The 14,036-nt window shown below is 37.3% G+C and overlaps 2 protein-coding genes across 2 annotated transcripts; one reads left to right on the top strand and one right to left on the bottom strand.

The window, feature by feature from the left end:
- Positions 1–7,865: 7,865 nt before the first annotated feature.
- Positions 7,866–13,780, bottom strand: LOC18446003 (pentatricopeptide repeat-containing protein At4g18840). Its single transcript, XM_088856785.1, has one exon. It carries the CDS (start codon positions 13,418–13,420, stop codon positions 11,897–11,899), a length of 1,524 nt encoding a protein of 507 aa, XP_088712911.1. The 5' UTR covers positions 13,421–13,780; the 3' UTR covers positions 7,866–11,896.
- Positions 8,011–9,751, top strand: AOS (allene oxide synthase). The gene has a single exon (XM_006856130.4). The coding sequence runs from the start codon at positions 8,258–8,260 to the stop codon at positions 9,569–9,571; it is 1,314 nt and encodes a 437-aa protein (XP_006856192.2). The 5' UTR covers positions 8,011–8,257; the 3' UTR covers positions 9,572–9,751.
- Positions 13,781–14,036: the final 256 nt, after the last annotated feature.

A 14,036-nucleotide genomic window follows, 5' to 3' on the forward strand; every position in this document is an offset into this window, starting at 1 on the left:
GGGGGACAACCTGTCCAACCAATCCGATAACTCGAAAGAAGTGAATTTTGAATCTAATATTTGTTTTCCAACCACTCATTTTAAGTCTTTGAAGTTCGTCAAACCTTCACCGTCTTTTCAACTGCCACCTTATAAAATTTAAGGCAGAAATACATTTACAGTAATTCAAGATATGTCTAAGTTTCTTCAAAGCAGCGTTTGAATGCCCTCCAATTTGGATCCAGAAATGACATGGGACAAATCGGTTCCCAACAAGTTTAGGGAACGGGTACGAGTCCACACCAAAACCAATAAAATGAAAAGCAAACCAATGGGAAAGCTGGAGAGAAGGTCCCGTAAAGTACAGAAGCGAACCAATGGGAAAGGTGGAGAGAAGGTATTGTAAAATACAGGTAGCAAAAGACGATGAATAGTCGTTGAAGAATCTAAAGATTTTTTTATGATAGCGCGAGGAATTTTTTTAATCCAATCAAGAACGAAAAAAAACAAATGTTATTTTATCCCTTGAGCTTCGAAGGGAAGATCTTTGCTTGATGAAAATTTTTATTTTCTAATAATTACAATATTCTAATTTATCGGTAAAATTAAGAACCAAGCTAAGTTGAGGGATTTTTGTTGTCCCCTCTCCAACTGACCTTTCAACCACTTTGTTCGTTGCCATTTCCACCAGAGTCGGGAGAAGATGTCCCCTTGCTTCCTTCAGAGGAGTCCGGGTCCTGTTTCAATCCTGGTGTGGCTAATCACCCCTCTTTGTACTGTACTAGTGTGGCTGATCACCCCTCTTTGTATTGTTCGAATGACTTCGAAGAAAAAGAAACAAAGAAAGGGGTTGATTATTAGGCTTCTATCAAAGAATTAGCTATATGTTCCCATATTTTATATTTTTTATTATTATTTTTTATTTATTTTAGAAAAATAACGTATATATCTGTTGTCGCATTATTATGGAATTACAGTGAAGTTATATATATATATATATAGAGAGAGAGAGAGAGGGGGTGCGGTTTCTATAAAGTTGCAACCGTAAACAATCCAATTAAGGTTCACCTCCAAATTTTATCATAACATGTAATTTTGTTGTAAAAAATTCTTAGGATTATCTTAAAATCTATTTTCATATCTAATTAAGAAATTTTAAAATCCAAAAATAGTTAAAATCAAGGAGATCTATAAACATATGAAAAACTTGGAAATGGATGGCCTAGATAATGTGTTGCAATATGCACTATTTATGAGACTAAAAAAAAAAACAAGTTCTATTCATACATCACGATGTCGAGATGATCAGATAAATGGTTTTTCAACATTAAAACACCCTTTCCGATAGATTTTTGAGGTGCATATGTAATTTTACATTTTAAGGTTGCAAACTTATATAAACTTTTCCCATATATGTATATGGAAGATATTACAAAACGCATATAGCCGAAAATGAACAGTGAATTTGCCTACCCTCTTCACTGTTCAAAGTTCATCGCACGGTCACGATTGTCCGGTAGTATTTTATTTTACATTTTTTTTCTACAAATTGAAATGATCTAAAATTTAGAACATGTGTACATCTTAGTGAGGCGCACCTAATAAAAATATAAAAAAATAATTTGTAAAAAAATTAACCAAAATACCTTTGAAACGTTTCGGAGGTATTTTAGTCAATTTATTTCATGTAAAATATTTTTTTGATATTTTTCGTAGATTCTCCTATTTCTTATGAACGCACGCCTTAAATTTCAAATCATTCCGATTTGTATAAAAAAAATAAAAAATAAAACACTACTGGACAATCGTGACCATGTGATGAACTTTGGACGGTGATGAGAGTAGGCGAAATCACTGTTTATTTTTACCTATAGGCGTTTTGTAGTATCTTTCATATATATATATATATATTTATATAAGATATATAATTGTGAATACTTTGGAATTAGTTTAGAAAATGAAATAAAAAAAAGAAAATATTTTTGTAAACCCTATTTTTAGATTTCATTTCTGGACCCAAAGTTTCAAAACAAGTCCACAAACGTAAAACTTCTATTTATTATATAAAGTTGCAATCTTAAACAATCCAATTAAGGCTCACCTTAAAATTTTATTACAACATGTAATTTTGTTGTAAAAAATACTTAGTATTATCTTAAAATCTATTTTCCTACCTAATTAGAAATTTTTAAATTCCAAATATAGTTAAAATCAAGTAGATCTATAAATATATGAAAATCTTGAATGGACGGTCTAGATAATGTGCTGCAAGATGCACTATTTTCGGGACTCAAAAACTTTTTTTTTTTCATATTCATGCATCTCGATGTCGAGATGATCGATTGGAGGGTTTTTTCATTATTAAAACAACATTTCCAATAGATTTGGGTTTTTTCAATATTAAAACAACATTCCGATAAATTTTTTAGGTGCATATGTGATTCTACATTTTAAAGTTGCAACTTTATATAAACTTTTGCCTATTATATCTTTTAACCCTTTAGTTCCCTTTCTTCATTTTTATCCTCTCTTTTTTTACTCAAACAAATTTAAAAAATACATTTTTTTTAAAACCCCTCTCTCCACGTATTTCTCTTTCTCTCTCTTCTCTTTCCATGTTTTTCTCTTTGTCTCTTCCGTGAATCGCCCTAACCCACCCCTCTTTCTCTCTCTCCCCATGTTTCCTCTGATTTCCCCCTCTATCTCTCCTTTTTTTTCCTATCCTCTCTCTCACATGATTCCACAAATCCCTCTCTCTCTCTCTTTTTTTACCCATCATCTCTCTGTCGTTAATTCATCTCTCAAAATCCACAGGCTTGATAGACAGAGGCTGTCCCTCCATTATTGAAAAGACATAGGATTCTGAGGTTGCCAATATTGTTGCCTTGTTCCCAAATGATGAACCTCAAAATGGAGGTTAAAATCAAATGCCCATAGGGCCTGGATTGGAACGATACCAATGGATACGGAACTCCTACCAAAGAAGCAATGGAGGCCTTAACCACTGTAAAAACTGGAGAGGCTCTCAATTTGCCCCTTGCCTTGTTTAGAAGAGAGATAGTAATGGTAGAAGAAATTTTTGAGCTTTTCACTGTGGGGTTATGCATAATGGCTAGGGTTTCATAACGTGCTTATATATATATATATATATATATATATAGGAAAAGTCTTTTCAAGGTGAAGGGAATAGTGATTTTGTCTATCTTTATCACTGTTCAAATTTTATCGCGTGATCACGATTGTCCAATAGTATTTTATTTTTTATTTTTTTTTTGCAAATTGGGATGACCTAAAATTTGGAGGGTATGTACATCTTATTGAGGCGCATCTAATGAAAATATAAAAAAAATTATCCTTGAAAAATAAATTGACTAAAATACCCCCGAAACTTTTTGGAGATATTTTGGTTAATGTTTTTCATGTAAAATATTTTTTTTATAATTTTCGAAGATTCTCCTATTTTTGATGAATGCACGCTCCAAATTTCAAGTCATTTCGATTTGTAACAAAAATGAAAAATAAAAAACTATCAAACAATCGTGATCGCACAATGAACTTTAAACGGTGATGAGGGTAGGCAAAATCACTGTTTATTTATAAGTATTGCGTAGTGTTTTCTATATATATATATATATATTCATGCATAAAAAAGAGAGTAGTGAAAAGTAAAAAACACAAGTGAAGATTTTTTTATTTTTTTCTTGGGGAGAGAAAATATCTCCTGATGACTAAAAGCACCAATGAATAATCCCTGCTTTAAAGCTGTCAGAGCCCTCATCACTGTCATGACTTTGTAAGAATGTTGCGCAATGAGCATCACTGTGACAATAAAATCCATTGTGTGAAAGACAAAAACATAACTTTCTTTTGAAAAAAAACAGAGGGAGAGGGGTTTGGGAGATTAAGGGGGAGAGAGAAAAAAAACGCACGAAGACAGAAGAAAGGTTTTAAAAAAGATGTTTTTTTAAAATTTATTTGAGTTAAAAATTATGGCAAAAAAAAGAAAATTTGGTTCGAGGGATAAAAGATATAACAAATAGAATATTCATGTCACCGGATACATTTTAAAATTGAGAAGTGAAAGTTAAAAATAGAGTCCACAAATATATTTTCCCAATAAAAAATATCACTATGTAAAGATGACATGTAAAAGAATTATGATTTGTAGGTATTATAAAGATACATTAAAGTCAATGAACAATATTTATATATCTTTACTTGATATTATTTAAGGTCCTACTTAGGCAATTATTTTGGTCTAAATTGTTTTAAATAGAACAACAATTTTCTATATATAAAACATGAACCGGTTTGGTAACAAGTGTCAATCAAGAAATTGTTTTCAAGTTAGGAGCTTGGTTAGGATAAACATTATATTTAGGGTGTAGTTGGCATACGGATGCATCCGTAGGTGTAGCGGTAAGGTGCACCTTCAAAGTTTATCATGGCATATAATTTTGATGTAAAATATTCTTAGGATTATCTCAAAATCTATTTTTATATCTAATTATAAAATTTTAAATTTCAAAAATAGTCAAAATCAAGTAGATTTATAAACATATGAAAATCTTGAAAGTGGACAGTGTGGATAATATGTTGTAAAATGCACTATTTCTGATACTTAAAATCTTTTTATTTTTCATATTCATACATCTTGATGTGAGATGATCAATCAAAGGGTTTTTCAACATTAAAACTACCTTTTCCGATGGATTTTTGAATGGCATCCACAGTTCTACATTATAAGGTTGCATCCTTATATAAACTTTTTTCTCATATTTATTATGTACATGTATATGTAGTAAGGTATCATATTACATAGAATAAGAATATAGTATGCTATGATAAGAGCATGTTATACAAACAAAAGATTATAGCATCTATTTCCCTAGGACGTGGCAAAAGTAACGTAATTGCTTCCTATATTTTACAAAATGGCAAGTTTATATAGAGCCCAGGCTCTAAACAATCAAATTTAAGCCTACATCAAAACTTTCATTAGAAGATGTCGTTTTGATGTCCAAATATCCTCATATTGATCATCTTGATATCAAGATGCATGACCATGAAAAAAATATAGATTTCAAGTTTTGAAAATAGTATATTTTGTAACTCATTTTTGGACCGTTAATTTTCAAGCTTTTCAAGTTTTCATAGATATGTCGATCGACACTATTTTTGAAGCTTTAAGCTTTATAAATAAAGATGGAAATATATTTTAAGGCTGTCAAAAATATTTCCAGTATTGAAACCGCATTTCTCGATACTATTTGAAGGTAGGCTCTAATTTGATTGTTTGGAGCCTAGGCTCTATACAAACCGCACCCTTTACAAAATGACCAAGATCTCTTAAAAAAGAAAGACAATTGAGTCCTTAAGCATCTAATAAAAATACGGGAAAAATTTACATAGAGCCGAGGCTCTAAGCAATCAAATTCGACACTACCTCAAAAATTTCACTAGAAGAGGTTGTTTCGATGTCCAAATATCCTCGAATTTAACATCTTGATATCAAGATGCATGGACATGAGAAAAAAATGGATTTCAAATTTTGGAAATAATGTATTTTGCAATGTATTTTTGGACCATCAATTTTCAAGATTTTCAAATTTTTATATGTGTCGATCTACACTATTTTTAAAGTTTTAAACTTTATAAATAAAAATAAAAATATATTTTGAGGCTATTACAAAAATTTTCAATATTAAAATTACATTTCACGATACTATTTAAAGGTAGGCTCTAATTTGAGGTCCTGAGGTGGGACGGAAGAGAGAGAGAGAGAGTGAGGTAGTCGAGGAGTGGTATAGGAGAGAGAGTTAAACTTTATGATGTAATTCTCAAAGGAAATCGGGAGAAATGGGACAAATTGTCCCACATCGAACGCTTAAATTTCGTTAAACATCCATTGAAGGTTCACACTCTCAAAGAAGATCATCAAGTGGCCGACGTGACGTGCTATTTGATGCGGGTGCAGGGGTTATACGAGTGCCCCCATAAAACCGGTTTAGGATAAAATGATGCACAAGTTTGCCGTGTGAACGGGCTGGATCCCATAATTGGAAGTGAAAAACTATCACTATGACATCCAATATCTCTAATTCCGTGCGCCATGGCCGTAAACCATGTCGGAGCTCAATTGAACATTTTAATCGGTGTGTTCTTGGCCCCCTACCATACTTGTTCATTCACCCAAGCGCAGTCTGTCATACGAAAAGGAGGTAGGAGAGATAGAGATTTGTAGATTTGTTTTGTTTTATTTATTATTTTTTTACGTGTATTTAAAGGAAAAACGTCAATTTTTTTTGTAAATAAAGATTATTAGTGATTGAGTAAAGAATTTGATCTCAAAAAAAATAATTCAAGTGGATTTTCTTGTAGACCCCAATCTCTCACCATCCTTTTTAATTTTTATTTTTGTTACTATTTCTCCTTATATCACATAGTCTCCTTAATGCGCACTGTAACTCTATGTAAATTGCGGACCTCTGTTTTTATTTTATTTTTCCAGTGAATATGCGTAAAATTTTTCAAGGGTTGTTCCTGTTTTGAAAGGCAATCGAAAGAAGTGATTACCCAAATTTCTTTTTCTAATTCCCCAAAACTCCTTTGAAAGAAAGCCGCACATTGAAGATAACCATGTGCACAAACATTAAAAGAAAACGGCATATTGAAAATAATATGGCCTCAAAACATTTTAAATAATTATTTGAACTTGTCCTAATCAGCGTTTCCTTTGCATTGCATAAAACGTGTTTCCAGGGTCCACCGGAAAGGAGCAGCTAAGGCACTTAAGTTTCAAGGGTCCACCCAAAATTTCTTATATTCGTAGCCATAACATGGATTTATTACCGACGAGTATGGCCAAGGGAGTACGTGGCGAGCCTTGTTTTTCTATAATTTTTATCTTTAGCAAGAATATTTTGTACTCCTAGTAGAATATATTGTCCATATACCCCCTCGTGTAATAACCAAAATAGGAGCAATTTTAGGACTCTAAGCTTTGGGGGCGTCCCTTCTTCGACAAATAGATTAACCTTCAAAAAAAAAAAAAAAAAGAATTTTTGAATTGAAATTTCTATATACTAAAAATAATAATCTATCAAGATTGAACAAAGTTCGTCCAATTTTTGAAAGGCAAGATCTAGGTATGAGCAAACTCAAAATTAAATTATTTTTTTTTAGAATAATCTTGTAGTGATTCCTAAGTGCTTCCCAAAAATTTCATAGTAAAAGAGTTCTCATGGAGTAGATGTGTAGCATGCTCTTTTAAGTAGAGCCGGCCTTAGACCTTGTGTAGCCCAAGTCTCCATAGGGCCGGTCCAAGTACATCTTGGCCTTGATCTGGCCTTAGTCCTATCTGAGTTGAAGTGGATTAGAAAAAATAAATAAATAAATAAATAATTTTATTAGGCTACACCACTTATAGTGTAGATCCTGATCAATATTTTTAAACATTTAGATATTTTTATTTTATAATAAATTTTTATTTAAAAGTATTTTAAATAATTAATAAAAAATAAACTAAAAATTAATAGAAATAAAAGCATCACCTAAAAAATGCATTACATGCTTTTAACTACTACTAGAATGCTATTTTTTTATTATAAAAATATTTATTCGATCTTTCTAAATGATCAAAAATATCTTTTTTTTTTATATTACAATTCAACAGTATTTTAGTGCGAAAAAAAAATTTATTGAACACTTGAAAGGTGTACACCTCGACGTGACTAACAAAACAAATAAATAATAATACGGCGTAATGGTCATGGCTCAGCCGTGGAGATGAATTTAATGGCCCACGCCCCAAGTTGTTTTTAAACGCGTAAAAGAGTGTGAAAATAAAATGTTTATATAAAGCAGTGGTTGTCCTCCAGTCGATCACTCACTCTGCATACTGCCATTTGCTCTTGACTTATCACTTTCTTCTCTCTAAAATTATTGTTTGTATTCTCTCTCTAAAAGGTTCTACCCTTTTCCTCTGCAACTTTATCGGCCACTCTATCTCTCTCTAACCCCTGAGAAAATGGCCCTTTCTTACCCAAAAATCCTGGTCTCCGCCTCTGTCACACCTGAAATCCCCATAGTTTCGGCGAAATCAACAAAATTCCCTTTGATCTCCGCATCCGTAACTCCAGAAACCCCTAGATTTTCCACGAAAGCGCCGAAATTACCCCCGAGAGAAATTCCCGGCAGCTACGGCCTCCCCATACTCGGCCCCATCAGCGACAGACTCGATTACTTTAAGGGACGTGACGAGTTCTTCAAATCCCGAATGCAGCGTTACCAGTCCACCGTTTATCGGACCAATATGCCCCCGGGTCCCCCCATCGCCTCCGATCCGCGCTGCATCGTCCTGTTGGACGGCGTCAGTTTTCCGGTGCTTTTCGATAACGAGAAGGTCGAGAAAAAGGACCTCTTTACGGGCACCTATATGCCGTCTGTAGAGCTAACGGGCGGCTACCGAGTCCTTTCTTACTTGGACGTCAGAGAACCGAGTCACAGCCGCCTCAAGCGGTTCTTGTTCGGCGTGTTGGAGGCAAGCCGGAACCGTATTGTGCCCGAGTTTTCGACGGCCATGACTGAGCTATTCAGCGAGGTGGAGGACAAATTATCGGCCGATGGGAAAGCCGATTTTAACAGCCCGAACCAGCAGGCGTGCTTCAATTTCCTGGCGCGTGCGCTGCTGGGGCACGACCCCGCCGAGCCCGGCCCGGACAAGCTTGGTAAAGACGCCCCGACTCTAATCCAGAAGTGGGTCGCGTTCCAACTCTACCCGATTCTTTCACTCGGGCTGCCTACGCCCATCGAGGAGGTGCTGCTCCGCACGACCGGCCTCCCCACCTTCCTGGTGAAGAACGACTATGAACGTCTCTTCAAATTCTTCAATTCCTCGAAGACGAAGCCACTGGAAATTGCCGATGAGTTGGGGATCGACCGGGTGGAGGCCTCCCATAACCTCCTCTTCGCGACCTGCTTCAACACCTGGGGTGGCCTGATCATAGTCCTCCCGGGCCTCATGAAGTGGGTAGGGCGCGCGGGCGCAACCCTGCACCGCGAGCTGGCTCAGGAGGTCCGGGCTGCAGTCCAGGCCACAAGCCAGCACAGCTCGTCGGGGCTGAGCCCCGCCGCTCTAGCCCAGATGCCCCTGGTCAAGTCCTGCGTCTACGAAGCCCTGAGGATCGAGCCGCCGGTGCCTACGCAGTACGGACGAGCTAGGAAGGACCTGATCATCGACTCGCACATTTCCAGTTTCAGGGTTCGGGCAGGTGAAATGCTGTGCGGGTACCAGCCATTTGCGACTCGTGATCCGCTGATTTTCGACCGACCCGAGGAGTTCGTTGCGAAGCGGTTCATGGGCGAAGAGGGAGAAAAGATGCTGAATTATTTGTTATGGTCGAACGGTAAAGAGACGGAGGACACGACCGAAAATAACAAGCAGTGCGCTGGCAAAGATTTCGTGGTGATGGTGGCGCGGCTTTTCCTGGCGGAGTTGTTTTTGAGGTACGACTCGTTCGACGTGGAAATTTCATCGGCAAAGCTTGGCTCGGCGGTCGCGATTACGTCGCTGAAACGAGCAACGTTTTGAAGCCTGGGGATTTGCTCTCTGGATTTGATCTCAGAGCGTTAATAAATGCTTGTTTAGCGCTCATTTCGCACTTTTATGTCGCTAGTACGCAAATAAATGCTTGGAAATCACTGCATTTTAAATGCGCCTCTTTGTATCATACCAAGAGTTAATGTGAGCAATGCTGCCCTGTCTTTTTTTCCCGTCCCCCTCGAGGGGCCGTGCCTGCCAGCTAAAAAAGTTTAGTTTTCTTCTTGGGCCTAGCAATGCCACCCAGCTTAGAGCTAATATTATATTCAGTAAAGCTGAGGTGCGGTTTTTATTGAGCCCACCATCTAAACCAGTTTCCTTAAAAAACAGATCCGTGGTGCCCTAAACAGGTACCCAAATATTCCATCGTGATTCAGAATCGGTGAAATCGGCCAGATTCAACTTTAAAAAATATCTCTGCATAACCTTCAATGATACAACAAAAAGTGGAAATTAGGTGATTTTTTTTTTACTGTTCATACAAAAAATAAATGAGATGCATCCCAAAACTTAAAGACTAGGCGATTTTTTCATTAGACTTTGACGAATCCTGTTTTTTGCATAATCCCGAACCTCCTCGATGATTATGCATAATCCTGTTTTTTTATGCTTAATTGTACCTAATGGCAAAGGTTCCGAATTACCTTCCACTCCAATTTTCCGCTACCCATCTTAACTGCATTCTCCAAATTTATCGTAATATCCATCGTTCTAGGGTCAAGAATTACCCTGTCTGGATTTGAAATCCAAATTTTGGACCCGGTATAGACCTAAGACTTGGATTCGAAGGGTAAGATCCAGATCCAAAATTGGGATCCAAATTTTAATTTGTATTGGATCTGCATCCAAGTGGATTCGAACCATATCCGACCCAGTTACTCAAATATTATATATTGTTATTTTTACATACATATATGTTTTTTCAGTGACAATCAGTTTACATCAAGAATAAGCATTGATCCAGTACCTTTTTTTCTTAGTTATGGACAACTTAACTAGGCACTTGTAAGATGAGATATTGCGGTGCATGTTGTTTGCAGAGATGATATAGTTTTGATGGATGAGACTCGAAACGGTGTCAACACAAAATTAGAACTTTAAAGAGATGTTCTAAAATCCCATTGTTTTAAAATTAACCGGACTAAGACAAACTATGTGAAGTGTAATTTTAGCAATAATAGGAGTAGAGACAAGGAAATAGCTATAAGCGACAGTCAAGAAGTACAAAAAAGATCGTACTTTCGATGTCTTGGATCGATAATCTAGGAAAATGAAGAGATTGATTGAAATGTCGCGTATATAATTAGAGTTGGGTGGGCGAAGTGGAGAAGTGCAATTGAAATTTTAGGCGATCATCGTATACCAATGAAGCTAAATAGTAAGTTTTATAGGACAAATGTGACACCGGCTTTGTTTTATGGGACGGAATGTTGGGTGGACAAAAAATAATATATCCATAAAATGAGTGCAGCGGAGATGAGAATGTTGAGATGGATGAATGACAAAACAAGAAAGGATAGAATCCGAAATGAATCCATTCGAGAAAGTTAAAGTGTGACACCAATATGTAATAAGATGTGAGATAGTAGACTTAGGTGGGATGCATATGTGTGACGTTAACCCAGTATATCACCTGTTAGAAGGTGCGAGTTAGCTCAAGTGGAAGGATTCAAAATGGTAAAAAATAAACTCAAAATGATGTAGTTGGAAGTAGTTCGAAAAGACATGAAGACTTATGGGCTCACTAAATAGTTTCCATGAGATATGGAGATTTATAGCCTCACCTTAAATAGAGCAAAATAATATACCAAGATTTGTGTAATAGACTCCAATTAATTAGAAAAAAGCTATGATGATGATATGTTGTATAGTTTTTTTTTTTATATATATTATTTTATAAATATAAAATAAAAAAATATATATATAAAATTGCAACTTTAAAATGTAGAATTACATATGCGCCTCAAAAATCCATTGAAAAGGTTGTTTTAATGTTGAAAAACTTCTTAATTATTCATCTCAATATCGAGATGTAAGAATATGAAAATATATATATATATATATTTTTTGAGTGCAAGAAATAGTGCATCTTGCAACACATTATCTAAACGGTCTATTTTCAAGATTTTCATATGTTTATAGATTTACTTGATTTTAACTACTTTTGGAGTTTAAAATTTTATAATTAAATATAAAAATAGATTTTGAGATAATCCTTACACCAAAATTACATATTATGTTAAATTTTAGAGTTGCGCCTTAATTGCATTGTTTAAAGTTGCAACCATATATAAACCACACCCATAAACTAATTCATTAAATAGTTTTTGTGATTCGATCTGGCCCAGTTTGATTTTTTGAACAGTGCTGAAGGCTTGCCCCCTGGAAATTGTGAAAGATCTCACCCCTTCCTTCTCCTGCTAAAAACACCTGAACAACCCCATTGGCCTCAATCGAGCTCCAACCCGGCTCCTTCCCAATATTTCTCGCCCTCATCCTCCTCCTAACATCCCTAACCTCAGCCCAACGCCCGGACCTCGCATACACATTCGACAACATAACATAGCATGCGCTGTTGGCGGGGTCCAGTTCTCCGAGCCTCATCGCCACTCGCTCCCCAGTCTCCACATCGCCATGTCTCCCACATGCACCCAACAATGACTCCCACGCCACACTTGCTTCACTCTTCAAAGGCATCCTTTCTATCAATTCCTCGGCTTCTCCCAATCGTCCGGCCCGTCCGAGAAGATCAACTATGCAGCCATAATGCTTTGCCACTACCTCTAATCCATAAACCCGATTCATCGCGTCGAAAATACAGAGGCCTTCATTGATCAGTCCTGTGTGGCTGCACGCCGATAACACGGCCAGGAAGGTCACCTCATTGGGTTTTAACCCTGTCATTTCCATCTCCGAGAAGAGACACAGAGCTTCCCTGCCATAACCATGCATTCCGAGGCCTGAGATCAGCGAGTTCCAAGTCTTAACATCCTTTTGGGGTAAGTCTCGGAAGACTCGGAGGGCCTCGTGGATGCATCCGCACTTGGAATACATATCAACAAGTGCAGTACCAATGTATGAGTTCTGCTCGATATCATGGTTCTCAATATAGGCATGCACCCATTTCCCCTGTTGCAGGGCTCCGAGGTGGGAGCAGGCCGAGAGCACGCCCACGAGCGTGAAGCTATCAGGCGTCATGTCGGCCCTTTGCATCTCTTCGAACACAACCAACGCCTCGTGGAACCTTTCAGCATGTAAATAGGCAGTGATCACTGCGTTCCAAGACAAGACCCCCTTCAGAGGCATAGGCATCCGATTGAGGAGCTCAGTTGCTTCGTCGGCCAGGCCAACAGTGGCATAGCCCGAGATCATAAAATTCCAAGACTGGGAGTCTCTCTCAGGCATTTCATTGAAGAGCTTGCGAGCACGGGCCAGATTCCCAACGCGGACATGGGCACTTATCATGGCATTGTAGGAGATGACATCCCTTTGCGGCATTCGGTCGAAGAGTTGGTGCGCATTGCCAAACTCGCCGCACACTGCATACAAGTGGAGAAGAGTGTTGCAAGTGTGAAGATCAAAGGGAATCCGATGAAGGTGCGGAGTCTTTAACCAGGTGGCGTGAATTTGGCGGCCAAGGGGCAGGTCTCGGAGGCGAGTACAAGCTTTGAGAACCAAAGGGAAGGTGAAACGATCAGGAAAAGCAGGGCTGTGAAGAAGCATGTGATCATAGAAGAGGAGGAGAGCGCGTTGCGGAGACGGGCCACGCGCATGGGCGGAGAGAAGGTGATGGAGGTCTGTTTGGGAGGGGATCGCCGCCGATTGAGGTGGCGCTGCCATGGCTGCTCCTCACCAATTGGGAGTAGCCTTGGTGAGTTGGAAGAGAGACCCGTGGCTAGTGGTGGGGGTGGGTGTTCGTAATTTCGGAAAGAATGGGATCTCATTTGGTAATTGACCCTGCCCAAAGATTGCCACGTGTAATTTGGTCTTATGTCCACGTGTTATTTGCTTTAGTTTTCTGCCAAACTCAAAACTGCTTTATTTCTTTCTATCGGACAGTACGGTGGACTGCTTTGGGAGCATATTGTATACTTAATACCTAGATAAAAGTTGTAACGAAAAGGAAATTTTCCATGAGAAATTTTGAGATCCACTTTGCCATGGATGGGATTTATCAAAACATAAAAAAGAAGAAGAAGAAAAGCTATAATTTCGTCCCTCAACACTTGGATCCAACCATCCACCAATGTGTGTTTAATTTTCATATGAGCCACATAGAGTGTGACAGTTGATATTTCTTGATGGATCCTAGGTTGAGGAGATTACATCTCTAGCATGAGTACGTTTTGATGAGTACATTGACTCATCTATTTTTTTAAAAGAAAAAAATTTATGTTCCCCTCAACATTTATTTATTTATTTATATATATATATATATATATATATATATATATAT

This window comes from Amborella trichopoda, chromosome 13 (assembly GCF_054954075.1).
Source record: "Amborella trichopoda isolate Santa Cruz 75 chromosome 13, AtrichopodaSantaCruz75HAP2 v2.0, whole genome shotgun sequence".
Taxonomy (NCBI): Eukaryota; Viridiplantae; Streptophyta; class Magnoliopsida; order Amborellales; family Amborellaceae; genus Amborella; species Amborella trichopoda.

Bases quoted from the DNA above. Each gene is read 5' to 3' on its own strand.
- AOS (XM_006856130.4), top strand. From the start codon at position 8,258: ATGCAGCGTTACCAGTCCACCGTTTATCGGACCAATATGCCCCCGGGT.
- LOC18446003 (XM_088856785.1), bottom strand. From the start codon at position 13,420: ATGGCAGCGCCACCTCAATCGGCGGCGATCCCCTCCCAAACAGACCTC.